This window comes from Trematomus bernacchii, unplaced genomic scaffold (genome assembly GCF_902827165.1).
Source record: "Trematomus bernacchii unplaced genomic scaffold, fTreBer1.1, whole genome shotgun sequence".
Lineage (NCBI taxonomy): Eukaryota > Metazoa > Chordata > Actinopteri > Perciformes > Nototheniidae > Trematomus > Trematomus bernacchii.
Window position 1 is genome coordinate 219,437 of NW_022987966.1, and position 27,901 is coordinate 247,337.

Genomic DNA, 27,901 nt, shown 5'->3' on the forward strand with positions numbered 1-27,901 from the left:
CAGACAGCAGCTAATAAAACCACTGTAGGCAGGGAAATAAAGCATTTTATGATCACGGTTAAATTTGATAGTTTGCTTTACATAAAATGGTTTATGTTTTTGGGAACAGATGCTCAGTCAAACACTGTGCTGCTCAGAGATGCAGAGCCCTCGTAGAAAATACTTCATTTACTAACAGGAAACCCTTGACTTTCCTCTATCCCGCAGAATTTTGACTTCCCCCTGCCCAGCCCCCTGCGTGTGTTTGAGATGGTGACGGTGCCGCAGCAGGAGTACCCGCTGGTGTGTATCGGCATCTCTCGGGGGGCCAGCCCCCACCAGCCAGTCAATGTAGAATACATCAACCTCAACTCTAACACATCCTGGTTCACCCACTCTGGCCTGGGTATGTTATATATTACAGTGAAACAAATGATATAAAGGCTTTAGACAAGTAACAAAAAACACACCATGATCTGAATACCAGAGCACGGTCTGTCTGCTTTTAATGAATCCTTTAAATGTCTCTCTTTACCTCAATGTGTTGGCTACCCTTTCATTCTTTCATAATGTTCCAACAGATGTCCTACTCTGGATGAAAATATAAATCTTCCTTCTATTATCATGTTTGTATCCGCTTGTGCATTCTGTGTGTGTTCTTACAGAGAGACCTTGCCCAGATGTAGTCCAAGTGAACCAGTTGAACAGTAGCTCGCTGCTCGTCCTCGTAGCAAGTAAGTCACACATGTTTTTCAGATCCTAACGACACAAAATATCTGTTATAGTAGAGCATATCGTGGTGGTACTGGGTCAACTTTCTGCAGGAGCTTCTTGTTACTTTACCTTGATATACTTATACTAACTGTTTTACTGTTTACATCTCCATGTACATATATCTATTACTTATCATTAATCATAGACAGTTATTACTGTACACCACAAATATATATATTTCGTTTTACTTTATACTCTATATATGTAATATTTCACCCCTATCTCAACTTCTGCACTTCTTTATGTCTTTGATTTTTAGATAGTGATAGCTAATAAGTGTTGAGTATATGACAGCAATAACTTGGAACTTGTATAAATAATCAATAAGAATAAACATATAAAACATAATAATGAAATATAGACATTGTTTATATCTTGATTATATCAAATACCAAAAATGTAATTTTCTTAGTGTTTTTTACAAACTAGGCCTCTGTTGTGAAGACAATAAACAAGGTGATGTTTTTTTTTTCTTTAACAGGCAGACTTAACACAATTTTAGCTTCTCTTTCCCTCTGGGCTAATATTTAAAAGTACTTCCCCAATAGTTCTACAACTGCAACAACACCCTGTGCTGCTCACATGAGAGAGTGTAACTGCACATTACATTCAGTCTATATCCCGCTCCTGTCTTTGCTATTCCCTCACGTGTCCCTCTCCTCCAGAGTCGGTGCACATCGTGGGTCTGGAGGGGGAGCTGAAGAGCAGCAGGCCTCTGACACATGAGACCACCTTCACTCATGAAGTCCAGTCTATAGGTGAGACCTCACAGAGCAGTAACTACACTCACTCTAATACTCAAGTTCAAATTTGATTTTCTTGAGTACTTTTTGGCCTCTTAATACTCTTACTCCACTACATCTCAGAGGTAAATCATTTACTTTTTACTCCACTGAGCTGTAAAATGCATCGTCACGAAGCTGAAAACAGGGCTGTGGACATATGGCAAAGTACATGACATATGACGATCTTAAGGAATATGATGCATTGCTGTAGATTGATCTGTCCTAGGGATAGGTGTTGAATGCAGGACTTTTACTTGTAGAGTATTTCAGTTGTACTTTCACTTCAGTAAAGGACCTAAATACTTCTTCCACCACTGCTGTCCAGTGATGCCTAACCTTTAAAGCTCAGCATTGACATGTGTCTGTCTGTCTGTCTGCTGTCTGTCTCTCAGTGTATTTTGAGGACACTCTGCTGGCAGTGTGGCGTCACGGCTGGCAGAGGAGAGGACAGGGTTTCACTGAGGTGCTAGAGGAGACCACGGACCCCAGGAAGACCTACAGACTGGTGCAGTCAGACAGGTACAGTAGGACTTTACTCAGGGGTATGTTTGATTAGATTTGTAGTTCCTGCAGTGTGGGCTCTTTTGTTATTCTGTTGTATGGCTTTTTTTTGGTACGCCTAGGCGCCTACTAATCAGCTGGGCTGCAGTTTATTACAAACAACTGAAAAATGTCACTTCACACAGCAGGTATAATGTGAATCATGTTCACACTCCTATATTAGCATGCTAACATTTGCTAACTGCTGTTGGAGAAAGTAACAAAAAACATTTAACCTTAGATGTCATTTTGATAGTACTCGTGAGTATTTCCATTATACGCAACTTAATACGGCAATTCATTGCAGAGGGAAATATTGTGCTTTTTAATCCTCTACATGTATGTACTGTATAAGTCACTTTGCATACTCATATAGCTGAGTAGAATTCATGAATAAAAAAATGTGTACAAAATGTCATGGGCATTAATTTAATAGATATTTTAGTCTGGACAAAGTGATGGACTGACTGATATCTGAATATTAGGATATAATCTAGATTTACATCATGCACAGAAACATGTATGTGACTTTATCCTTTCATATATACAAATCGGATTTTAAAGAGTTTATGCAGGTTTACACTAAATTCCTCTGACCTCCCTGACCTCCTCCCTGCAGGATGGTCGTCTTGGAGACGCGTCAGATCGATGACCTGACGGGGATGTCCAACCTGTACGTCCTGGAAATAGCAGAGAACTACGTCATGCTGCCCTGACTCTCCGTCTGCCGGCGAAGGGCATCATGGGAGACTCCAGATTATATGTGAATGTCTCCGCAGGACTCTGATCTGTCATCAGTGACTTTGATGGGCATGGATGTCACAGTGTTTTAATTTCTAATGGGAGGAGAGGAGAGAAGTCAGAAAGAAATGATAGCATGATGTTGCAAGGGTAAGCCAACCCTTACTTAGGCTGATTTCAATATGTGAGATACAGAATTGAGAAAGCTGAGGAAAATAAATGAACAGTGAAGGAAGGTCCTCCAACACTACAGAGGGAGTTCTACTTTCTTCTTCTGCTGCAGCCGCCTGCAGGGACTGAGATACACAACGGCTTCCAGAGGAACTCACACAGGAATAAAGCACTGGAAGGATTCATGATGTGATGTATAACCTGAGTTTGTGTGTCAGTGTTGGATCCATAAAACACACTTCTTACTGCCGTTACTTTGTAATAAAATGAATTAACTTAAGATGAGGTGAACTGTACTGATCTCAGAGCAAAACACAGAAAATAAGGTCCCATTAATGGCAGAGTGTTTATTTCCTTTGTAAGCTGAACACAGATAACTGTGTTAGGGGCCGGTGACATCACAGGGAGGAGCGAATAGTCAAATTAACTATTTATATGGTACATAAAAGTGGCATATTTGGTGATTTGTCAACCAAATTGAGTAATGACAGGCATATTACGATTTTAATCAGCTTTGGAGAAACAAAATATATTTTGTTTTTTGGGAGGACAAAATATTAACAAAATAAAGAATTTTGCTGTTAAATATTTAAACAAAATTAGATAGCTTGGGAGGAATCACTTTCACTGCTTTGTTGTATCTCGGGAAGGGGTAGGCCTATCTTAAAAAAGGAAGAGCTTTCGGGGGTTTGTCACATCTTTGCTTCCTATGTCAACCCACTTAATGTGTGTGCATGTGTTGCAAAGGGACAAACAGGTACATCGTTTCAATTATTCTACTGTTTTGTGCAAATGTACAGTAAACTCATAAACAAATCATTCCATAATAAATTAACAATAAATCATTTTCACACATTTTGAAAATGTGCAGTAGCCTTCCGAAGACACAAAGGCTTTATGGGCTATAGGGTAGTGACTCACTACTAAATATATGTCCATGTTATGCCAGCCTTCTCTATAGCCTGAGCTGCTTCTACGCTGCCTTTTTTAAGTTGGTCCTGTTTGGTGCCACTTTGAGGTTAATTGGCGGATAAATGAAGCAGCTGTGCGGGCCGGTGCCCTCTCTTTACCCCCGACACACCAGGAGGATGCGCAGTGCCGGGCCGGGCCAGCAGCAGCAGCAGCAGCATCGACGCAGCATCACACGTAGCCCACTTCACGCACACTGATGAACGGAGGCAGAGCCCCTGTCGAGGAGGATGCTCTCACCGGCTCAGAAGGGCTTTCTTTCGGGATTTATTTACCAGGCAGCAGCGGTTTGCTCGCCGGTGCTGGTGTAAAATGCACTTGGGCAGAGCGGGAGTGCTGGTCGGCCTAGCTGATTTCAGCCGCTCGTCAAATTTTTCCCCAATTTTATTCTTGTAGGCTACATCTTGATTAAAACGTTATTATTTCCAGGTCAGAATCTCAGTTTCCTGTGCGGCTTGTTTGTACTGAAAATGGCCGGAGATGGCGGCGCTCTGAAGGATATCAATGAGATTAAATCCCAGTTCCGGACCAGAGAGGGCTTCTACAAGCTGCTCACCCTTTCGGACTCGCAGCAGCGGGGCGGGCTGCCGCGGGGTCCCTCAGCCGGAGCCACGCTGGGCCCCGGGGCTGGACCCGGTCTGATACCCGGCGGAGGGGTCGGGCTGCTGCAGGGGCCCGGGGCTGCCGCCGCCTCCTCCTCCAATGCTGCAGCCAACTCCTCTCCAGCGGGCTTCCTGCCTCCGGTCCGGGTCTCCATGGTGAAGCTGCAGCCCGAAGACCCGGGCGAGGAGTCGGAGCGGGTGTGCTTCAACATCGGCAGGGAGCTGTATTTCTACACGTACACCAACATCAAGAAGGTGAGCCTGCTCTCCTCCGCTGTGAGCCCGGATGAGAGGCTGGATGCTCAGGCTTAGCTTAGCATGCTAGTCTGCTCTGCTAATATGATGCTCATTACATTATTGTTTTTAAACCGACGCTTGGCTGCTCGTGCTGCACAGAGGAGGCATCGTGCACATATGAAGTCTCCATTAATGTATGCAATGCGACGTGATAGTGCTTGTGATGAACACAGGGGATGGTGCATGATGCAGACGGTGCAGTGTCAGTGGAGGCTCCAGTGTTACTACACACAGGAAGCTCTGACTTCACTCCCATTCACATGAAGCCATGTGAATCTCTCCACTGCATTCTGAATGTTGTATGTAGGTCTATACATTCAGTGTACTTTATTTTATTCGAGTATTGAGTAAGTATTCATACTTAGACTTCTTAATTATCATCTCAGATACACATTTACAGCCTACTTACTCAACGAATGTGTCTGACAGCTGATTACAGCGGTTCATTCCCTTCCAGGAAAACAAGAAGAATATGTTGCGTTTCTGCAGATTCAACTACCAAACAGTATATATTTACAAAAGTCAAGATAAGCAAAACATCTGCAGCTGTAAAATACAATATACACATTAACACAGCAGTTATATTTATACAAAAATATAATATAATATATTATAATCCTATGTTAGCCTATACTATTATAGTATATGCTAACATAGGATTTTACTGCATATTGAATACTTTTACTTCTCATAGATTAAGTACATTTTGCAAATAGTGCTTTTACTTTTAGTTGATTATTTTTATAGTGTTGTATTAGTACTTTTATCGAATCAAAGGATCTATACACTTCTTCCATCAATGTCCTAATGTTAAAGAGATATACTGTAAGAATATGTAGTTTCCAGCACATGGTTTACTTACACTATTGATGATGTTGCTTTTAAAACTGAAATCCTCTTTATAGCACTCACGCTGCATCACTGAGCTGATACTGTATACTGTTATTCCAAGTTTGTAATCTCCTGCTGCCACCAAAGCTTCAGAGCAATGTCTGAGAGGACTACTCTATACTTCTGAATGCTTGTTCATGCGTTTAGCTTGTAGAAAGTCCTCTTTAAAAATACATGTTATTTGTATAAAGGGTTTGTTTTGTACATCAAAAGCAGAATGCTGAACATCTAAAAGCCTCTGAGCAACAGTTCAATAAGAACAGAAGAAATCAGCAGTCATTGGTGAGAGAAGCTGTTAGCTTAGCATCAACATGTGTGCAGATTTAAATAAGAAAAGCTTTCTGGTCCAGTGTCAAGTGTACAATAATACCTCTACAAGCTGGAATGAACTTCTCTAGCAAAGCTGTTCTTTAAACTTCAACAGAAACAGAATGTTAGTGGATGCACTGTGTGAATATCAGCTGGACATATGACTGACAGATCACAGTTTAAAGCTCTATATTCGAACACTGAGTGCAGAGTTCTTAAAAACAGATTCAGCTCAATAGTATTCTCGATCAATAATTATTTGAGGGTCACTCAATGCTTTTCGGAACTAGGAAACCAATTCTAAATCTTAGTAGCACTAGCATCAGCATCCTCTCCTTTCCTGTAAGATTTTGGGGACATCAACATCATCTATGTGGAAGTTTGAATTATTTGGTTATTTTTCATGTAGGTCCACAACTATTTAAAATATAAATAACATATGTAGACAGCAGGTGATTCCAACCTTGCCAGTTTTGTATTATTTTCAATGTTTTATTATATTAATTTACAAATATAATTTCTGAGGGAGGCAGTCGTATTTTCATTTGTCCTCCAGTTTCTCCTCACGCAGCTTTTCTTTAGCATTGGGCTGAAATTGCTTGCAGCAAGCTGCACCACTTGCTTCCTAATGAGGAATGCTAATAACCTATTTAGGAGGGACTGCGGGACTAATGTAAAAAGCTTCTCCTCTGTAAACGTGACATGGATCCATGAGGGAACATTTTGTATCAGACTACCTTTTTGAAATATCAGAGCTATCTGTTCACTGCGCAGAATGAGTCACACATTTGTAGATTCATCATCATCTATTTTAATCGGTCATAATGAAATAACTCCACAAGTTAGTATCAATAGGCGCTTTCACACCGGAGTACTTTTCCCAGTATAGTTCCGATAGTTCTTGAAATGTTGCGTTCACACCAAAAAAATCCGGAACTAGAACTTAGTTCATGTGAACCTTTTCACCCCCTTTTCAGTCCCTGCTAGAGAGCAGGTACTTTCATGGGAGAAAAAGGTTCCCATTTCTGATTGGCTGGGCGGATTGCAAACCACGCCCCGTAAAACTCGGAAAGGTTTTGTGAAGCCGCCATTGTATTTGCTGGCATTAGCATTATAGAGAACCGCAGTGACGCGTCCTAAAACCCGGAAGTAAACTTCTTCTGGTTCCTTCGACAAAAATGCAATGCAATTTCTCCATAGGATTTTGGAAAATAGCTTGAAATAAGGTCTGTGGTTGACACACATTTAAGAGACAGATCACGTTTTGTTCAGCCGGGTAATCTCCACATGTCTACCCTACTTTTATAATTTTATAATCATAAATCTAATCGATAGATTTATGATTAGAAAATGATGTGTCGGCGTTCTGGCGATTTACTCCCCAACTCCGGGGACTTCTGGCCGGGGTCTTCGGGTGGCAGTATACGCCGTGAAGTTGTTTGCGGCCTGCCAGAAGAAGTGACGTCAGTGGCTTCATTTGCCTAATCCTCCCTCAGGGACTTATTCCGGTGTGAACGCGATCTGCTCTTTAGTTCATCAGAACTAAAGAGTTCTGATGAACTAAGTACTGGGAACTAAGTACGGCAAAGTACTTGGTGTGAAAGCGCCTAATGAATTTTGTGTCTCTATGACTGATGCACATACAGTATGTGTAGAAGGCTAATTTCCGTAAATTAAATGCAGACACAATCACATGCAACAGACTGAAGATATGTCCATCAGTTTTCTGTACATTCTGCATTCAGGCAGCACAACATGTGGTTTGTACTCCACATGCTCAAAATTCACGGGTTCACATCTCCAGCACATTTAAACATAATCAGCAGAGTGATACTGATATGTTTCCCTCTCCTGATACTAACTCTGATACCTGAACTCAAGCTATATGCTGACACTCAGTAGAGATCCGATATCTGCCATGTAGTAGTAAGAGGTGGTGGAATATATCACATTTACTCAAGTACACATTTGAGGTATTTCTATTGTATGAAACTTAATATTTCTACTCCCCTACATCTCTGAGGCAAATATTGTACTTTCTACTCGACTACTTTAGTCTGACTGCTTTAGTTGCATTTCAGACTACAATCGTATCTCCAGTCTAAATGATGTGTTTTGAAATATTTGAATGCCTTGGTTCTGTTGAAAGGTTTATTCCAGATATACAATTAAACGCATCCTTAATATGGACAATAGTTTGATAATTGTATATATTGGAGACAGGTGGTGGTGGTGGGAGCCAGAGCACTAGTAGGCAAACGGTTTTTTACCAGGGTTTTCCAGCCACAAGAACGGAAAGCCATAGGAAAGGCTTTAAGGAACAAACCATAGGAAACGTGTTGAATGGTATTGGATCATAATAAAATGCACAACGGAGATTCTTGTCTGGACCTGGATCATTGCCCTGCGTAAGATCTGCTAACTAGTGCCTCAGCGGCTGTAGTATTTTAAGTTAATTATCTGTTTTATTTCTATATGATTTCGGCCGCTACACTGATGTTTACCACTGAAAAATGTTATTCCTATCAAACTGCTGCCATGGAAATATCTCAATGTGACTTTTCTGCATCTACGCTTGGCGATCATCTGTCAAATACCAATTACCAAATGATAAATGAGCCCAGAAATGTAACATACACTTGTAGCAGATGTTTGTACCTTTTTTGTAACTGGATTATTGCTTTCAAGTGAATCCTACGTATCATAAGAACCTCCTTTACGGTCCTCTGAATGTCCCTGAAACTCAGGTTCCCTCTTCTCGGCTGATGTTTTGCTTGTGCATCACAGTTGTCTTTCCTTATCCGCAGGCTGTAGACCTCAGTAAGCCGATAGACAAGAGGATCTACAAGGGGACCCAGCCAACATGTCATGACTTCAACCAGTACTCTGCCACAGCGGAGAGTGTAGCTCTCATAGTGGGTTTCTCAGCTGGACAGGTCCAGTATCTCGACCCCATCAAGAAGGAAACCAGTAAACTCTTCAATGAGGAGGTATTGTGTGTGTCTGCTCTCCTCTGTGTTGTTCAGTAACATGGGTTCTCATGTGGTGTGATTGAAGAAGTCAGAAGTAATTTGACATTTTCGTATCCATTTCTTTGGATGGTTTGGCTTAGCCTAGATGTCTTCAGCTATTTATTTTTCTGTGACTCCTGAACTGCCTTCTTCTGATCGGTGGTCTTCTTCGAGTCCCCCAATAAAATGATAAAATGTAGGAGATTGGGGTTGTACAAGAACATAACTGCATGCAGGTAGACTTTATGTTTGGGCGCCTCCGGATTCTGATCACCTCAGGGGGATTCGCCTTTTAATTCTTTCCTCATTCTCTGTTGGTTTCGGTCTATGTCTACTGTAGCTTGTTTCTTGATCTCTACAGACCTTTTAGTTCTTCCCATGCTTCCTTTCTACGTTTTCTTCTCTCAATAGTTCATACTTAGTTTTCTTAGATGAGTGTCCATATAAAAGCTCAATTCAATCTTAGTCATTTTAACCTATGTTTTACTCTTCTCTTCTTATTCCTCCCCTCTTTCATCTCCTCTTCCATTTTTATTTTTATTTCCAATTTTTAAAAAAATCTCCCGTCCCTCACTCCTCGGTCCACCTCCTTCCATTCACAGAGGTTGATAGACAAATCCAAGGTGACGTGTCTAAAATGGCTTCCCAAGTCGGAGAACCTGTTCCTGGCCTCCCATGCCAGTGGCCACCTCTACCTCTACAACGTGGACCACCCGTGTGGCACCACAGCCCCACAGTACTCTCTCCTGCGGCAGGGAGAAGGCTTCGCCGTCTACGCCTGCAAAACAAAGACGCCTCGCAACCCGTTGTTACGATGGGCTGTGGGTGACGGAGGCCTCAACGAGTTCGCTTTCTCCCCAGATGGAGTGCATGTGGCGTGCGTGGGCCAGGACGGCTGCCTGCGTGTCTTTCACTTTGACTCAATGGAGCTGCAGGGGGTGATGAAGAGCTACTTCGGAGGGCTGCTGTGCGTGTCATGGAGCCCCGATGGAAAATACCTTGCCACGGGCGGAGAGGATGACCTGGTTACCGTTTGGTCATTTGCAGAAAGCCGTGTGGTTGCAAGAGGTCACGGCCACAAGTCCTGGGTCAATGTGGTGGCTTTTGATCCCTTCACGACTTCCTTGGAAGATGAGGAGCCTATGGAGCTCAGTGGCAGCGAGGAGGACCTCCACCAAGGGCCACCGAACAACTCCATGCACTTTGGCCGTGTCCGAACAAGTAGCACGTTGTCGCGTCTGTCTCGGCACAGCTCTAAAGGAGGCGGTTCGGCATCCGTCACATACCGGTTTGGCTCGGTGGGGCAGGACACCCAGTTCTGTCTGTGGGACTTGACAGATGACGTGTTGTACCCACGCCTGCCACTGTCCCGCGCCTTTACTAACACTTTTGGGCCTTCACTGTCCAACTCTGGCAGTGGGGTGGTCAACAGTACCTCAAGTGGGGGAGGGGATGGAACAGTTGAAGGGCACCATCATCCGCCCAACACTAACACTGGCACCACAAACCCTCCAACGCTCCCCTTACCGCTTCCTCGCTCCCTTTCCCGCTCCAACTCTTTGCCCCACCCCGCCGTGGCAAATGTCGCCAAGGGCCCGGGCGCCTCGGAGGGCGGCGGGGGAACCGGAGGAGGTGGAGGGAGCAGTGGAGGAGGAAACACCACCCCATTTAGCATTGGCCGTTTCGCCACACTTTCACTCCAGGAGCGCAAGTCAGACAAGTCTGGTTGCAGCAGTGGGGTGGAGAAGGAGCACAAGAGGTACCACAGCTTAGGCAACATCAGCAAAAGCAACGATAAGATCAACGTGGCGCCCAGGAGCAACCGGCTGGATGCTGCCAAGGTCCTCGGCACAACGCTGTGCCCACGCATGCATGAGGTGCCGCTGCTGGAGCCACTGGTGTGCAAGAAGATTGCACATGAGAGGCTGACCGTCCTGGTGTTCATGGACGACTGCATCATCACCGCCTGCCAGGAGGGGCTCATCTGCACCTGGGCGCGGCCGGGGAAGGCGGTAAGTCTTCAATGAACTATTTCCTTAGAAAACTAAGAGCCCGTCTCCACATAGCGCCTTTCTCTAGCTTTTTTATTGTTTCTATGACAACGATATATCAATAACGTATCGCTGTTGTAACAACATACTCAGGCTTTGAGGTTTTTGTTATGGTAGTTTTCGTCTGACGGACACGTTAAAAAAAAAAGTTTATTTTATCCAATTTCAACAGTGACGTCATTTTTCTGAAGAGTTGAAATATTTGTAACTCGAATGCTATGTGCTGTGCCTTTTCGGGAGGCCGCCTCCTTCGACGGCATGCAGTCGTTTCTCATTGGGATTATTTGAGAAAAGACACTGGTGCTCAGATGATGGTGCTATGTGGACACTGGCCCTAATGGTATTATGGTGTTGTATATGTGTATGTATATATATACATTTCTTCTTTTAACTCATAGAGTCGGATTTAGTTCCTTTCAATATCTCCAGCCTCCAGTTTTTTTATTATTTAACTCTAAAGATTTACTTTTGATTGTCTCTAGTACCTAACTGTCCTTTGTGTTTTGTCTCTCTGATCAGAACTTGACAGCACAGAACGGGAACTCTCCGAGTGGCACGGTGGTATAGCTGAAGGAGAAGCTTTGCACTCATCCCTACCTCCATCCACCCTCTCCACTGTAATCAAATATATCAAATTAGGGGCCAATAACAAGCGGCCATTCCCTACCCCACCACAGTATTATATCATAAGCCTCTGTACCTGCCACAGATCCTGTTCCTTACTGATTTCACTCTCACTGCGGACGGTTTGGTGGGAAACACTTCCTGAATTATTTAACTAACATTACTTCAAGTGCTTAAATATAGTAAAGCTGCGAGATAGCATCTAGTTAGCCTTAGTAAGACTCGGTTCTGGTAATGTGGAAACGCCTTTGATCTGGGTTTTTATTATTTGGTTGTGGTCTCTTAGTTCCAGTAAAGAGAGGTCGAAATACTATTGCAAACAATTATACTGTAGGCGACGGTGTACTTTCAACCTCCTTGAGTGGGGTTTCCTGTTTGCATGACAAAGCTAGCTCTCTCTCGTTCCCAGTTTGGGGTGAAAATAACTTGATTGACCTACACAGGACCCTGACCTATACCCTATCCAACACCTTTGGAATAAACTAGATCACTGGCTGTGAGCCAGACTTTAGGACTGTATCACCTTGTTAATGCTCTTGCTGCTGAACAGAAGGAGTATCTAAACATAATTAATATATCCAGATTAAACAGTGGAGCCATTCTTTAGCGGAAGTATACAACTCAAAGGAAAACTAGAGTTGTTTTGATCAGTCAGTTTCACTCGTTAATAGTTAGCAAAGTATCACTTGTCGGTGTTCTGACCATCATGTTATGTTTTTTTAGCAGCACTAAACAATTGTTGTCAGACATTTGATATATTGCTTCAGGGAGAGTTTCCCACCTTGTGCTACTGTGGATCTTTAAGTTTATTCCCCGTGCTTCAGCCCTCTGCCTGCATCTAACACACAGAGATGGTTTCTCCTTCCTGTCAGCAGCATCACAGTGAGCAGCAGAGTGAGTCTTCATTCGTCCTTCATCCATGAGAAGCCACGGCCATTGTATTTAAGTGATTTATTTTATCACAAGACTGTGTAGTTATTTATAATGTAAATATTGGAAACTCTATAAATACAAAAAGGACAAACGTGTATGGAAATAATGACTTGACAGCACGGAAGAAAAACACGGAAAGATGAAGAATATTATAATATATGAAGATCCTTCTATTGTACATAGCAACCACACTTAAAAAATGAATGTCTGCTGAAAGGGAACTTGAATATGTCAATGTGTTTTTATTTTGTGTGATAAGAGTTTCTCCGGTGTGTCCCTGAAAGCGAGGTGGTGGAAGCAGTGGGTCATGTGACTTCATACAGAGGCTGCTAGCTGTAACAAACTGTCCATATGATATACTAACTCTGCTGAACATCATGTGTGGAGGAACAGCATCTTAATGAATTATGAACACAGGTCTCTCTTGCAAATGAGACCTTGTGTCTCAATGAGATTTTACACCTGTATAAATAAAGGCTAAATAAAAAAATAAAAATGAACAAACACACGCTTGCACATACTGGAAGTAAAATGGCTCACACACACACTCACATGCACACTCACACACACACACATCCCTTATGGTGTAGCATCATATGTATCTTGGTTCCTGTTGCAACTAAATTGCCTCTTGCAGGAATTTGCACATACAATAAATCCACAGTCCATGCTGAGCTCCTGATTAGCTATGCAGGGGTTTTATTGTCTCGTCTGATCTGACCTGTGCACAAAAAGCTCCCATATCCCCACTATTCACCGGATGTTTTTGGTGCAGACTAAATAGTGTTCATCTTCGAGATCAAGATTGGATTTGTTTTTCTTTGCTGTTTTTATTCTGCTTAGAGTTGGACGTGCAAAGATAAGATGATGTTGAGGCATTATTGACAGGGGACATTACAATCTCTATGAGGCAGACCTCCTGCCTGATTATGAGCCTGAATGTCCATCTAACTTCATTATTCAATCAGACATTTTATTATCAAGTCAACTGTTTCCTGATTAAGAAGTGTTATTATTTGCTCCCAACCAAACCTAAGCTACAGTGGTGGCTGATGGGAGACTGGTGAATGCATTTAGCATATTTTTCAATTCAAGAGGTTTTTAGCCATGTTGGTGCAAGGAATGGTCATATTTGTATGTTTGTTATGTTGTTCCATATGTTGTCTCCATCCGGTAGAAATGAGACTTCAATATTTTGGTTTATGACCAAATACCTGTAAAACTCATGACATCCCCATCAGTCTCAGCATCCTAACATGCTATATTACATTACATTACATTTAGCTGACGCTTTTATCCAAAGCGACTTACAATGACCAATTACAGGGACATTCTCCCTGGAGTAACTAAGGACTAAGTGCCTTACTCAAGGGCACACTAGTGGTGGTGTTCCTGGCGGGATTTAAACTCACAATCTTGCGATCTTCAGCTCACCTCACTATCCATTAGACCACCACTATCCCCTATACGAAGATCATGAACATTGTAAACATTAGCCTTCTAGCATTGTCACTCTAAGCATGTTAGCATGCTAATTTTTGCATTCAGTTCAAAGTACTGAACTGAGTGCAGTCTCACAGAGCCACTAATGACTGTAGAGATGTTGTCTAGTCTCCATTCGTTGTTCTTGCTCAAAACAGGGAAACAGCATTCAATGAGAGCGACATCAGATCTTCTGTCCCTGAAAAAATAAAGCAGTGAATAACTAGAAGGAATCTCTGAGAGTGCAGACCCCTGCCAAGTGTAAATAATCTTTAAGCATTAAGTTAACAAGAGGAATAAAACATTTGTGTATACGCCAAATGATTTAGATCCGCTCTGAAATGTAATGGGTTTTTATGTGAACCATGCCACAAAGTTTCACCAAGTTTCAGAAATTCGCGCCTGTATTTATTTTCTTAACCCCACTGACAAACAAACCAAATCCAAAAAACACAACCTCGTTGAAACAGGCTTCCTCCTGCACGAGATCATTTCTATTTCACTGAATCTGACTGTCTTTTTCCGCAATATTGTAAACATGTTGAATAGTAATGGCACTGCAGGACCAAATGTTTCCCGGAATCGTCAAATCAGAACATGTCAAATGACGAAAAACAGTTACTGATTGGAACCTTGAATTCTGAAGCAGTTGATGCTTTGCTGATGAACACAACTTCAACCTCCAAATATTTCTGTCCTCTTCTCACCCCTCAGACAGAGAGACACATCTGTGGGGGTTTTTCTGAGGATATGTCTGCATTTAGGGCCCACAAACAATTAGTAAATGTATTATCTCTCAATGTCGATTCAAAGCACACAGTGCAACGAGCCGGTAGCATTTTTATCAGCCTTTTGTGTTCTATGGAGTTACCTACCTAACAATAAATACTATAAATAGCAGCGTGACCTCCAGCCCTGCAGGAGCCAAGGTCATGCCCTTGTAGCAGCAGACCAACCACCAGGTTTCCTCGTGCTGTGTTGGAGCCAGTGTCAGGGTATTATTACAGCCCATACATACTCATCTTTGTTGTCATAGCAACAGCATGTCTGCTGCTGAGTGTGTCTCCAATGAGCTCATGTGCTTCGGGTCAATCTCAGCTTTAACGCCAAATAAATGCTTCATCACGATGGAAGTTAAATCCCTTAAGGGAATAATTCCCCCCCAAACATTAACCTTCTCTCAAATATTAAAGTATGTGCAGCTTAATGAAATCAATGTATAGTCATGTGTGAGAACAGCTGTTTGATGTTTAGGCCCTGCTCACACTTTTAAAATACATTCTGATCACAAGTTCACTGGGAAATATCGGTATGAATGCTCCCTGATTTAATGCCCCCAGTCACATCCACAGGTGATACGAGACAGCAAACATTTTTAATGTTGACTCCAAAATAAATGGGTGATGCCATTCCTTATTGGTACCATTCTAAAGCTGCTCTCACATGATAGGAAGTTCTCTTCAATGACCATACAGAGGGGAGCAGAGAAAAATTCAAACATCAAAAGGGTCCACGTTGCTTCCTGCTTTTCTATTTCTTTAAAGTAACTCAATTGTGTGCATCATTGTCAAGGAAAACCTGATTTATCGTTATCCTTATTATCTGAGCCCCAGACACTGAAGGTAACAGAGTTTACAGAGCAGTACATGGAAGGTGGTATTAAGCTGAAACATTGGGAATGTCTAAAGAGGACTGTGTGCAGTTCAAATACTCACAAAAGCTGTGATCACAGGAGTTAAAACCATCATTCAGTACAAAGGAACAAAAAATCCACATGTTACATTTTTTGTGACATTCCAGGCTGAAACAAGACACTTTATTTGAGTTTTTGTCATTTATTTCTGTGTGTGTGTGTAAAATATACATTCTCTATTATCACCATACAGATATCACACACACGCACACACACACACACACTTTACGGCTGTTCTGGTGGAAGTTATACAGCAGACTGGCTTCAATGTATCCAGTTTGTATATGGAGATCTGTTATTAAAACGTTAAACCTGAAACACTCTGTGTTGTGTGATACATTGCACCATGACATTCAATATCAGTTATTAACTGCGGTCAAGCCCGCCTCCACTTCGGAAAACACAGTCAAGCCAGCCCGCACGTTGTATTGCGGTGCGCGAATATCCTGCATTACGGTAGAGGCCTGGAAAAACTGGCTTCAAAATAAATGCGCTTACTCGGTAAATAACAAATACCTAAAAAACATACCAAACATATTCATATTATATACTGGAGCTTAAATTAAGAAATATGTACTATAAAATGTGATCAATAATTATTTAAAACAAACTACGTATAACTACCACATTATAACTGAGTGAATGTAAAATTTAAGGAGTTTCAAAATAAAATACTTTGGAAATCTCATATATGGACTATCGTCCATCTGTTTTTAGTTAAGAATAAAACAAAAACTGTCAATTATCAAAGATTTATTTCACTCCAGGGTGATAGCAGCACACCAACTAGTCACTTAGACTAGAGAATATCAGGATAATCTGATGTGGAGTTTCAAAATAAAAGACCTTTGAAGTCTCATAGGCTATATGAGCTATCATCCCTCCGTTTTTAGATAAGAATAAAACAAAAACTCTCCAGTATCAAAGATTTATTTCACTTCAGGGTGATAGCAGGACACCCCATCTAGTCACTCAGAGAATATCAGGATAATCTGATGTAGAGTTTCAAAATAAAAGACCTTTGACGTCTCATATATGAGCTATCGTCCCGCTGTTTTTAGATAAGAATAAAACAAAAACTCTCCAGTATCAAAGACTAATATCCAGTGGTGACTGGTCATTAGGGGCAGGTGGGGCACAGCCCCACCTAGTGTCAGCAGAAAGTATTACAAATAATGATTACAAAAAATGCAAAAAAAAAATATATATAAAATATATTTTAAGATCATGTTTAATCATCTGATTCGTCTGTACATTGCTGTTTTAGTCTGTGTTCTTCTAATTAGTGTGTCTACAGTCACAGTGTGTGCCTATTGAGCTGTTTAGAGCCATGTGGGACAAAACCTGATCATGCCCCTCCCTCTCGCTGTGAAGTGAACGGTGACTGTAAAAACTACACTGCGCATGCTCAGAGTATTTTCCTATTTAATGTGAGTGGCAAAAAAATAATGACCATAGGGGCACTGAGCTGCCATCCCCACCATACGTCATCTCACATCATTCAGAGCTGATTGGCTGTAAGTACGTGTGCCGCGAAAAGTGTGGTGTGTGAAGAGGAGACGAGAGAGCTGCAGTGACGCGTCCTAAAACCAGGAAGTAAGCTGCGCTTGGCTTCCCTCGACAAAAAAGCAATGAGGTTTCTCCATAGGATTTTAGAAAATAGCTCGAAATAAGATCTGTGGGAAACGTACCTGTTAGATAAATGCACGTTTTGTTCAGCCGGATAACATCCACAACGTTGGAGCAAGCTTCAACGCACGCCGCTGTGTGGACGGGCCGTAAGCATACAACCCAGTCTCACGGCATTTCGTGTTATAGTCACGTTATTTAATCTATTGATTCGTGTGCACCACCACGATTATCCCCTTATTTTCGTGTCACACAGAACGATTTTAAAAGCAATGTATTTCTATTGGTAATGTGTTTCGTGCCTGCAACACGTCTTTTTCTCGGTCTGGTCGTGGAAGACCGGAAGCTGTGTGGTTCATAAAAACATGTTCTTACTCAATATCAAGCCACGATTATTGCTTTTATTTAAAATCGTATCATTTCGGACTTTTGTTGCCGTCTGTGAGGAAAAGAAATGGGGCTCAGAGCCTCAGGATACTGAAATCTGTATTTTTTAAATCTTTTTTTCCTTCTAATTTGTTATTCTTTTCAAAATAACACACTGTTATTTACTCAACAATAACACACAATTATCCGTGTTTTTATTTATTGGTTTAATTCGATAATCTCGGGCTATTTTGACGTCCGTCAGGAACTGAATTTCAAAATAAAGTCAACACGTCTTTTTCTCGGTCTGGTCGTGGAAGACCGGAAGCTGTGTGGTTCATAAAAACATGTTCTTACTCAATATCAAGCCACGATTATTGCTTTTATTTAAAATCGTATCATTTCGGACTTTTGTTGCCGTCTGTGAGGAAATAAAATGGGGCTCAGAGCCTCAGGATACTGAAATCTGTATTTTTAAAATCTTTTTTTCCTTCTAATTTGTTATTTTTTTTTAAATAACACACTGTTATTTACTCAACAATAACACACAATTATCCTTGTTTTTATTTATTGGTTTAATTCGATAATCTCGGGCTTTTTTTACGTCTGTCAGGAACTGAATTTCAAAATAAAGTCCGAAACAATACCAGAAACAGATTTAGGACTTTTCAATAATCCTCAGCGGTGATTGGATGTTTTAGCCGCAATGCACGTAGGGATATGGTGTTTATGCACACGTTTCTTTCGTGTCAGAAAGCACGATTTTCAAAGTAATGCATTTTAAGTGGAAGAATTGTTCGTGTCTCCTCTTCGTGTCTCGGGAAGCCGGAAGCTGTATTATTTTCTAATGTTTATTTTTTTTAACCATAACGGGTACTTTACACAACATTGAGTCAAACTTATCCTTGTTTTAATCCTTGTTTTATTTATGTTAAATTCTTGTTGTCGGTTAATTTTCCATTTTATTTATTAAGGTTTAAGATATCATTAGTCTTTTATTTTATTATTATCATGCTTGGTGTTTACACTTTTCTGCATTTTATAAGGCAATATATACTTTTTTGTTTTTGTCTGTAGGCTACTTAGGTTATTAAATAGTTATTGTGTCAAAATATAGGAAATGTATTAATATTTTATTGTATAATCGGTACAGGAAATGACATAATTCAGAGCACCACCACCGGTCCGGCATTGCTATCCATCCTCTGACAAAGTAAGTTGTGTCACTAAAGTCTGATGCATGACTTAATAATTGGGGCTTTTTTTTAAGCCTTTTCTCGCATAGTTCATCATACATAATGAACTGTTCTAAGTCTGAGAAATGCTTTCGCCATTATCAGCAAAGCAACATTAATGTGAAATTATTCTTGCGGGCGCCTAGCTAGCTAGCTCACGTTCAACATAAGCTTAATCTAGTTTAGCTACATTTATATCAGCTCATAAGTGGTGTGTGTAAAATATTTGTCTTAATTACGGCTACATACTTCGGTGTTAAAGTGTGAGTTATACGTTATCTTAATCGCTTTTGTTTTACACATGACAGTACTAACGCTGCCGAGTGGACATTTAACATATGTTTGGGGGGAGGGGCATAGTCCATGTGCTTGTTCCGCGTCTGAAACAGGAAACACGTACATGAACTCACTCAGTCTGTCTAAAGTAGTTAAACCGTCACAATGTGCATTTAAAAAAGCTAGTTTCACTACATAATTCACTTTTTCTGTTCTCTCCTGCAGCTCCTGTACCCACACCACAAACCCATACACTGATCTACACCATCATAAAACCAACGGCACTTTTAAGAGCAAAACTCAACCTATCTCTCTGTCTATCTACCTAGCTTTCTTATAGTTATTGTCTCTATCTTTTTCTATCATTCATTATCTATTTCTTCATCTATCTATCTCAATCTTACAATCTGTCTCACTATCTCTGTCTGTCTCATACAGCAGCTGTTTGTTTGCATATCAGTTGTGTCTGTCTGTCTGTCTGGCTGGCTGGCTGGCTGGCTGGCTGGCTGTGTTGCAATGGCAACAAAACACAACCCAGACCCCAATAATCCCACATCCAAAGAAGGGAAACGCATGGCTCTTGAGCTGAAGTATGAACACATGCTAGCTGAAGCTAAGGTTGGTGTTTTAATCCATATGATCTCATTCATTTCCTACTTGAATGTGGCACTATCTCTTATCCAAAAAATGCTGAACAGGCCAAGAGTAACTGGATTTTGGATCAATGTATAGGGCCTTTGCAAAACAGTTCATCATTACAACATGGGGGGCAGAGGCTTACTAAATAAAGCTTGTTCAACTTGTTTTACTTCATTAGTTGGATATGGTAGGAAAAACTTGAAGCAAAAATGTTCTTCAAGTGAATGAATTTCCTTTTATTTGTCCACTGTCATATGGTATCAGTTTATCAGCAACATCAACCTTACATGAGTTGTTACTTGGTCACAGAAAGCAGCTGAGGAGAGGAAACGGGCACGCTCTGTAGGAGACACTTTACAGTCCCCTAAAAGGCGCTGTGTAGGACGTGGCAAGCCGAGAGGGAGGCGTGGAGGGCGACGCCAAGGCTCAGCTACAGGTTGAAATCCCAATTATTTTACATTTTTATGAATTTACTAAGTAAATGGTTGGAAAATCTAATTAAAACGCAGTAATTGCTTGTTGAGGGTCTACAATAATTCCAATATATAAACGCATAGTGACACTCCAGTCGGAGACATTCCCACTGTGGTGTCATAAGAACTATGCTTTATTTAATTTCACAAGCTTTTAAACAATAGGTAGATAATACAAATCATCAGTTATCTGTTGTTAACCCTCTGTGTGATGTTTTACAGTCACATCCTCCCCGACTGAGGGCTTCCAGTCATCCAGTGTGGAGGTTCTGCGTACTGAACCTTCAGCACAACATGAATTTGGTAAATCACAAAAATGGCTTTAAGTTTAAAACTAAAATCAATTTTTAAATAAATTGTGTTAGTGAGAGAAAATAACCTTATACACAACTGACAGTTCAGGACTCGAACGAGGAATAATTCAGTAAAGATATTGGCCAGTTCCATACTGAGCAAAGAAATGATCCTTGATTTTTAGTGTTCATCTTAAATATAGTCATTTACAGTTAAAGTTTCCCATTCTGTTCACAGAAAAGAATATGGAGAGACTCTCTGACATTCTTTCCTCATGTCCTCCTCCTGAGCCTCAAAGAAGCTCTGCCTCATCCTGGTCTTTTCGGCAGCAGAAAGCCTCAGAGCGCTGGAAAGAAGCGAGACCACACCACCTACAATGCCTTCTAGAAAAAGAGGCTGTTGGTCATCCCCTGTGTGGCCTCTGCCACGAGCCGCCTGTTATTAGGTGAGATAACATTTACCTTTATTTAAATTACTTTACCTAATTGTAATTTTTCAGTATTAATGCTCAGTGCTCTGCTATTTCAGCTAGCATGCATGACTTTTGGGATGTTAGAAAACTGGATACCTAGAGAAAACCCACATGAAAATGAAAGTAATTCTAGGATATTATAATCATTTTGTATTTCCTCCCAAGGTGTAGAGAGTGTCTCCCCGAGGAGTGGTTCTGTGGAGACTGTGATGTACTTCATCACAAGAAACAGCCACTCCACAACAGGGACAGTTTAATTAATGGGTTTTTTAAACCAATTAGTCCAACAACGTGTGTTGTTAGAGTGGAAGGTGGATATGACACCCATGACCAAGGTATGCTCTCTCAAACTTGCATTTTGATGTTCACATGTCTCTTCGGCCAGCAGATAATGGTAATTAGTGCTTTTTTCTTTTTTTTTTGACAGCTTGCATATTGCCAACTGTGAAGGCACCCAACTGCTCCTGTAAAGGCAAAAACTTCACTGTGGTACCAGGCAAACCAGTGATTTTAATTACCATCAATGGTAAACAAATATATATATATATTTGGATTTCTATTGAATTGTTGTTATATTTTTACTGTTGTGGGCTGAGGCATTGTGCTTCCAATTGGAGTAAAACCTTCATGTAATATCTGTTAATCTTTGACTATTTGTAGATGGAACTGTTGTAAAATGTGTCTTAATTATGTTTATTTACTTGTTCCAAGGGCGTTATGACTTGCATCTGCCACTATATGTCTGTCAAACTTGCCAGCAGCAGTGGACCCCCGACTTGAAAGTCCTCCTTAAGAGTGGATACTGGCCAGCTTCGGTCAGTATTTCCACACTTTACACCTTGGACCTCATGAGCTCCTTTGAAGAGCTCAAGGTCATCTCTCCGGGATTCTCCAGACAGGCCTTTGCAAAGCTGCTGGAGCATCGCACAAAGTGTGGAGGAAGAGTAAGTATAAATATTCGTTACCATATTATACATTATAACATTTCCGTAAATAGACAAAATCACAGCAATTATGTAATTATCTTCCAGTCTGGACCTGTCAACGGAGATGCACTGCAGCGCAGCTTTCTGGAGTTCTCCTATGCCTCGTATGAGGAAGACCAGCTCTGCTGTGGTGCTCCTTTCATCTGCCCTGCCTGCACGCCGGAGATGTTGGCTGTTTCTGCCGATGGAAACAGGAAGCTCTATCGCTTTCGGCGAAGTGGAAGGTGCTGTTTTTACAATGTTGTTATTTAACTTTTTTGATTACTGTTTATATTTCATGGATATATTTGCTAATCTTTTTTTCCTTAGTTCTGATGGCAGCGCCTTTTTTAATGGGCTCTTTGTAGCAGAAGACAGCGCGGTGGCTGCATTTGTCGACAAAATACAGAGATCACTGAAAAATGCAAGTTTTTATTCGTCATTTTACCTTATAGGTATATCACAAAAATAGCCATGTATATCTGACCTAGACTTTCTTCAAATTCAGCTACTTCTCCTTACCATCTACTCCAAAATCAGATAATTAGAACAAATGGTGTAGATTGTGATTCCATTGCTTTTAACTGATTTGTCATGATGTAATGCATGTCTTAGACCCAGGGAAGAGGCACATGTGGGGACTCCCAGTGGACAGCAGCGAGGGAGACGTCAAGGAGGGCTTCTAAGCTGGATGAAGAAGGGATGGAGGTGGCTGTATGTCGCCATGGGTTTCTTTTGAAGGCCTTAAATATGTACAGGGGGGAGATATTCGCCTACCCCCTGTATCTTCAAAAGGAACTCATGCCAGCCAAAGCCAAGTTCTTCGCCATGGATGTGGCTTGCAAGTACTGGCCGTACATGGAGAAAGCTGCAAGTGTCCTTCCTGCTCTCCAGGAGCTGACCACCATGAAGCCATTCCTCAGTGTAATGCATGCTCGAGCCCATGCTACCAAATGTGAGGTATGTGAAATATTTTTGTATCACGTACATTTATATTTTTTATATTTATAATACTGAAGTAGTAAATATCTAAGATATACGGTTTAGTATAGTAGTATGTAGCCTCTTTGCACAACAATTCCAGCAACCTTTTACCATCAGATTATATGGAGTGGGAAGAACCAGGAGGGAGCAGGGATGACCGCCGGGGAAGAGGTGGAGCAGGTCAACAGCTACCTGTCCCGTTGTGCCCTGACAACCAAATACATGTCCAAAGCAGGTGAGTGGAAGGTTTTGCCCTATTATTGCATACTTTTTTAGATGACACATCATAACCTCATTATTGCTTTCAAAAGCACGACTGGACATGCTCACAGTGCATGCTATGGGATGGAACAGGAAAAAAGGTGACTCCCTTCATCAGGCACTTTCCACAAGATATGTGAAGGTGAGCCTCCTATTAAAGGTGTTGTGTCCTTTGTCATTTGCACATGGCTTGTTGTTAATCATAGCAAGTTTTAATCTTGATAAATGTCCATCGTCTACTGTTTATCAGACTAGTAAGAGGCTCCTGGAAGAGACTGCAAGTCTTGAGGAACTCAAGACGGAGCTACATTGTGTCTCAGATGACATGGTGTCGACGTGAAGGAATGGGCATCTGGTAAGCACGACGAGATAACACCAGCTACATATCATTGTCCATGACTGTTTGAATTTACAGATTTGATCCTAAAGAGCAGCCAATGATATAAGGCTGATTTTTCATGCCACGTAATGGGACCCTCACTGGATTTCAGTAGACGGGGACATAATCTTCAAGCAATAGCAAGCCAACTATGTGTCCATGTTTATCTCTGATATGTTCCAGTTTCCATAGTTGTACCATCAATTTGTGTTAAAAGGTGTTACACAACTTTGTTTCTCAAAACCGTTACGTGTTGTGTAACAGTACATTTTACTGCCACTATTATTTCTACAGGAACATCAGAAACATCGGGTACTTCTGAAGACATCCTTCAAACAGCACTGCAGCAAAGCATTGAGGGGCTTTACCTAAGTGTGAGGCAGCGGAAGCAATCCCATTACAGACAGAATGGTATAACAATATAATGTTTTAGGTTGCAGATTCAACCTACTGAATTACATGTTTGGAGTTTTAAACATATTGTTATGCTATAATGAAAATGTGACTCATGTATACATAACTGTGATTGGATTTTAGCTAACTTTACAGCCAAGAAAAAGATACTGGATCAAGTGATGCTTACACGGAGACTGCAAGAGGAGAAAGGCATCCTATTGTTGGAGATGGCGCAGCATTGCACATGGTTGCAGAACATGGCAGTTGCTCTAAAAAATAAGGTGGCTGAGGAAGGTAAGTTGAAAGCAAAACTTAACCTACCTTGTAAAGTATGAGTTTTAAAGGAAAAAAGTCAGCCCAAATCATTCTTGGTCACAGAAATTGGATGGAAATTGCCCATTTGACCCGGCCATTTTACATAATGAAGTCCCTTGACAGTGACAATCATCTTTATGTACATGGGAGAGAATATACTCCATTGAAGTGCTCTGGCCTCGTGAAGCAATCTTACTTTATAGTATGTCCATATAACAATATTTTGTGTATTTTCAGATGTAGACAAGGGGAATGTAGGACTTGGGTGCACCCTAAGAAGGAAGCATGCTGAGGCGTCGGAGAGGTTGCAGGTGGTACTGCAGCAGTACAAGACTGCTTTAGGTCCTGATGCTTCTTTCCTTCAACATGAAGAGGAAAGTCAAAGTGGCCTAAGCAGTCCAGACACCAGTGAGGATGAAGAAGGAAACATCATTTAGGTAATTTACTTAGGAATTAATGTACAGTATCTTTGTTGATTTAGCCTCAACCTAGACATGTTGCTGTTACTTTTGTATTCATTAATGCTAAACATACATTGTGTATTCAAAAACCTCAAATTTGGGTTCTGATCTGCCCCTCTTTTTTGTTTCTCTGTATTTCCCCAGATTGCTGCTGCTCTCAAGCACGAATATCCGCCAAGACTTGATGTGCTATCAGAAATGTAAATACTTTACTGACTTTATATTTAGAGATTGTATTCATACTCCTCAATGGAAGATCACCCTTGAATATGTTGACCATATGACTTTTCCCTATGCCGCAGCATCAGGCCAAACATTTCACTTGTACACAACTTAAATGTTATTGAACAAAATGCTCAGCGTCCCTGGAATGCATCCTGAGCAATGAACCATTCACTTTTGATCCTTTTTGAAACACACATGTCCAAGTATATCTTGCTGGTTACCAAACAACTTAGTGAGCACATCATTGTCCAAGAGCAGGAGGTCTTTCCCTTTTTTCCCAGAACGGGATGCCTATGCATTATTATTTTCGATCTCTTATAGGATTGACCTGTCATTAACTTTATATGACTGCACCTGTTACACTGCAGGCCAATAACAGCTTTGCTCTAATTGTTCATTTTTGTTTCTTTTGCGTTACTTGCTTTTATTGCTTTGTCAGTTATATTTCCTTTTTGATCTCCAGCTATTAACCTGATTGATTGAAGTACTTCAATCAACATGTACAATGCACAGTCTTTTAGGATGTATAATTAGGGACATTGAGATAAACAACAAATAGTTTATTTGGTGAATCACCTCATTGTTGTTCTCAAAACCAAATAATACATTGTTATAAATTGTTATATTTGATTTACACATAGAATGTATATGTTTAATATACATAGTTAAATCCTAAAAAAATGGTTGTGTTGTATGATTTCTTAATACTGTATGTTATAACCTTTTGCATAACTTGATTTTATGTTCTGTTGTCCATGCTTTTCATGTTAGACTAACCCCAACGCTCTAGAGTCAACATACACCCTTATGGTGGCCTTTTACTTGTATTGTGGTGAAACACAGAAGTAAATCATTGCCAGAGAGGACCATTTTATTGTTTTAAAAACAATGTTATTGATGTGGTTGTTTGATGAATAAATATAAATTAAGCATACTTCTGTGGTACTTTTTGTTGTTTACATCACACTGCATTATAATGCGTTTGGAAATAAATTCATTTAGAAGTAACAATATGAGTTAGCACTTGAATATTTTTGTAAAGAGATGATCCTCATCTGGAACACTGGTTGTTAGTTTAAGATAAGATAGAACTTTATTGATCCCAATTTGGGAAATCTTTGCGTTGCAGCAGCATTAAAACACATGGCATTATACAATAAAAAGACAAGAAATAAAGAAGAAAATATACATGTTGAATTTACAAATGAGCAATAACAAGATATAAAGCAAGGTATTATATTTACATAAGTATGTGACAGATGGAATATTAAATATTACACTGAATATGTCAAATGTACTGTGAAGAGAGAAGCTATGGAGCAGAGAGTTCTCTTCCAGCCAGAGGTGATTTGTTGTACAGAGTTATTGCAGTGGGCAGGAATGTTTTCCTGTATCGGTTCCTGTGACAGCGGAGCTGCAGCAGTCTGTTGGAGAAGGAGCTCCTGTCTGTCCAGGTGGAGAGGGGTGGGGTGGGGTTATCTGTCTGTCCAGCTGCAGGTGGAGAGGATGGGTGGGGTTACCCATGATGGAACCAGAATAAGGTTTGTTGGCTTACACGCCTTTCATCGTAGTGGAAAATATTGTCATATGGAATATTTTTGGATAGTTTCACCATTGAAATGCGTTTGATAACACTAGGTGCTCTAGTGCCAAAGTTGTGGCCCTAAAAAAATATCAACTATTCATTTGTATGGCACCCAGAGCTTCCACATTTTAGGGAATATGTTTTTTGATTTAAAATATCATCACTGTCATAAGCAATGGTTTCATTAAAACCCTCCTATTGTCTTTGTTTCCCCCCCTTACTTTGGTGTTCGCGGTCAAATTTGACCGGTCCTGTTTTAACTGCTATTACATTAACACAAAAACCGTTAATCATCACCAAATGTAATTTAACACCCTTTCGAACTGTAAATATTGTATCAGACTACTGGTATACATGAACAACTGCAGTAAATATACAAAGAATAGACACTGAACATGTATTGGGTGTGCCGGGGGGATGGGCACATAAGAGCGGGAAATGTTTCAAATTGGTGTGTGTGTGTGTGTTTGATCTGATCCGGATGGTTACTAATTCCTTGTCTTTATGGCGGGAACACCATGGGTGTTTCAAAGTTGACTAAATAATCCAAAGTTCAATGAAAGTGGTGATCAGCAATTTAATATGTTCAAATGTCTACTGTGGAGGATATCATTATGCCTTAATGCAATCGAATGTAAAACAAAAAAGTTATGATTGATGAAAGTAGTAAATCGGTCAAATTTGAACCAAACACAACAGGAGGGTTAAAAGCATAGCTATGCTACATACTGTAGGCTACTGTGCTTAGAATGGACTGTTATTTCATATTAAAAAAAGAAACTATTTTTCTTTTACTTTCTTTTTTACAAGTGTGCATGCGCTACAGTCGTGCTGCCATAAAAGACCCCCTGATCACCTCGCAGCTGTCCAGCATGAAATGAGGTCATATGAGGTCATATATGAGGCGGCTGTTGTTGGGGAATTACTTTAACTTGAATTTGATTTGTATTTCTTTGCTGGATTATTGACCTCTTCTCTCCCTGAGAGGAACAGGCAGCAGCCCCAGGGCTGTCACACGGTTCTGTACAATATGTAAACTCTCCCTCCGTCTCTTTCGGGCCTATAACAGCGATGCCCAGGAAACCATGGAAATA

The 27,901-nt window shown here is 40.8% G+C and overlaps 3 protein-coding genes across 5 annotated transcripts in view; all 3 read left to right on the plus strand.

The window, feature by feature from the left end:
• LOC117471084 (mitogen-activated protein kinase kinase kinase kinase 5-like) overlaps nt 1-3,270 on the plus strand; it is a 56,565-nt gene extending 53,295 nt beyond the window's left edge. For all 3 annotated transcript variants that reach the window (XM_034115879.1, XM_034115881.1, XM_034115880.1), the window contains exons 28-32: nt 208-385; nt 645-713; nt 1,419-1,511; nt 1,931-2,057; nt 2,698-3,270. In XM_034115879.1, coding sequence (XP_033971770.1) covers nt 208-385; nt 645-713; nt 1,419-1,511; nt 1,931-2,057; nt 2,698-2,794 — 564 coding nt within the window. In that variant the 3' untranslated portion in view covers nt 2,795-3,270. The remainder of the gene's footprint in view (nt 1-207; nt 386-644; nt 714-1,418; nt 1,512-1,930; nt 2,058-2,697) is intronic.
• An 885-nt stretch (nt 3,271-4,155) lies between these two features.
• On the plus strand, nt 4,156-16,170 carry zmp:0000000529 (WD repeat-containing protein 20). Its single transcript, XM_034115913.1, has 4 exons — nt 4,156-4,816; nt 8,866-9,048; nt 9,672-11,081; nt 11,640-16,170. The coding sequence occupies exons 1-4, from the start codon at nt 4,430-4,432 to the stop codon at nt 11,685-11,687; spliced, it is 2,028 nt and encodes a 675-aa protein (XP_033971804.1). The 5' UTR covers nt 4,156-4,429; the 3' UTR covers nt 11,688-16,170.
• A 5,231-nt stretch (nt 16,171-21,401) lies between these two features.
• On the plus strand, nt 21,402-26,095 carry LOC117471112. The gene is made up of 13 exons (XM_034115914.1): nt 21,402-21,571; nt 21,664-21,762; nt 21,948-22,180; nt 22,268-22,446; nt 22,532-22,625; nt 22,817-23,161; nt 23,303-23,420; nt 23,497-23,588; nt 23,697-23,801; nt 24,120-24,236; nt 24,363-24,515; nt 24,774-24,973; nt 25,142-26,095. The coding sequence occupies exons 3-9, from the start codon at nt 22,085-22,087 to the stop codon at nt 23,784-23,786; spliced, it is 1,014 nt and encodes a 337-aa protein (XP_033971805.1). The 5' UTR covers nt 21,402-21,571; nt 21,664-21,762; nt 21,948-22,084; the 3' UTR covers nt 23,787-23,801; nt 24,120-24,236; nt 24,363-24,515; nt 24,774-24,973; nt 25,142-26,095.
• The last annotated feature ends 1,806 nt before the right edge of the window (nt 26,096-27,901 follow it).

Bases quoted from the DNA above. Each gene is read 5' to 3' on its own strand.
- zmp:0000000529 (XM_034115913.1), top strand. From the start codon at position 4,430: ATGGCCGGAGATGGCGGCGCTCTGAAGGATATCAATGAGATTAAATCC. The intron at 4,817-8,865 runs GTGAGCCTGCTC...CCTTATCCGCAG, and splicing joins CGTACACCAACATCAAGAAG to GCTGTAGACCTCAGTAAGCC. The intron at 11,082-11,639 runs GTAAGTCTTCAA...CTCTCTGATCAG, and splicing joins GGGCGCGGCCGGGGAAGGCG to AACTTGACAGCACAGAACGG.
- LOC117471112 (XM_034115914.1), top strand. From the start codon at position 22,085: ATGAGCTCCTTTGAAGAGCTCAAGGTCATCTCTCCGGGATTCTCCAGA. The intron at 22,447-22,531 runs GTGCTGTTTTTA...TTTTTTCCTTAG, and splicing joins CGCTTTCGGCGAAGTGGAAG to TTCTGATGGCAGCGCCTTTT. The intron at 23,421-23,496 runs GTGAGTGGAAGG...TGCTTTCAAAAG, and splicing joins CAAATACATGTCCAAAGCAG to CACGACTGGACATGCTCACA.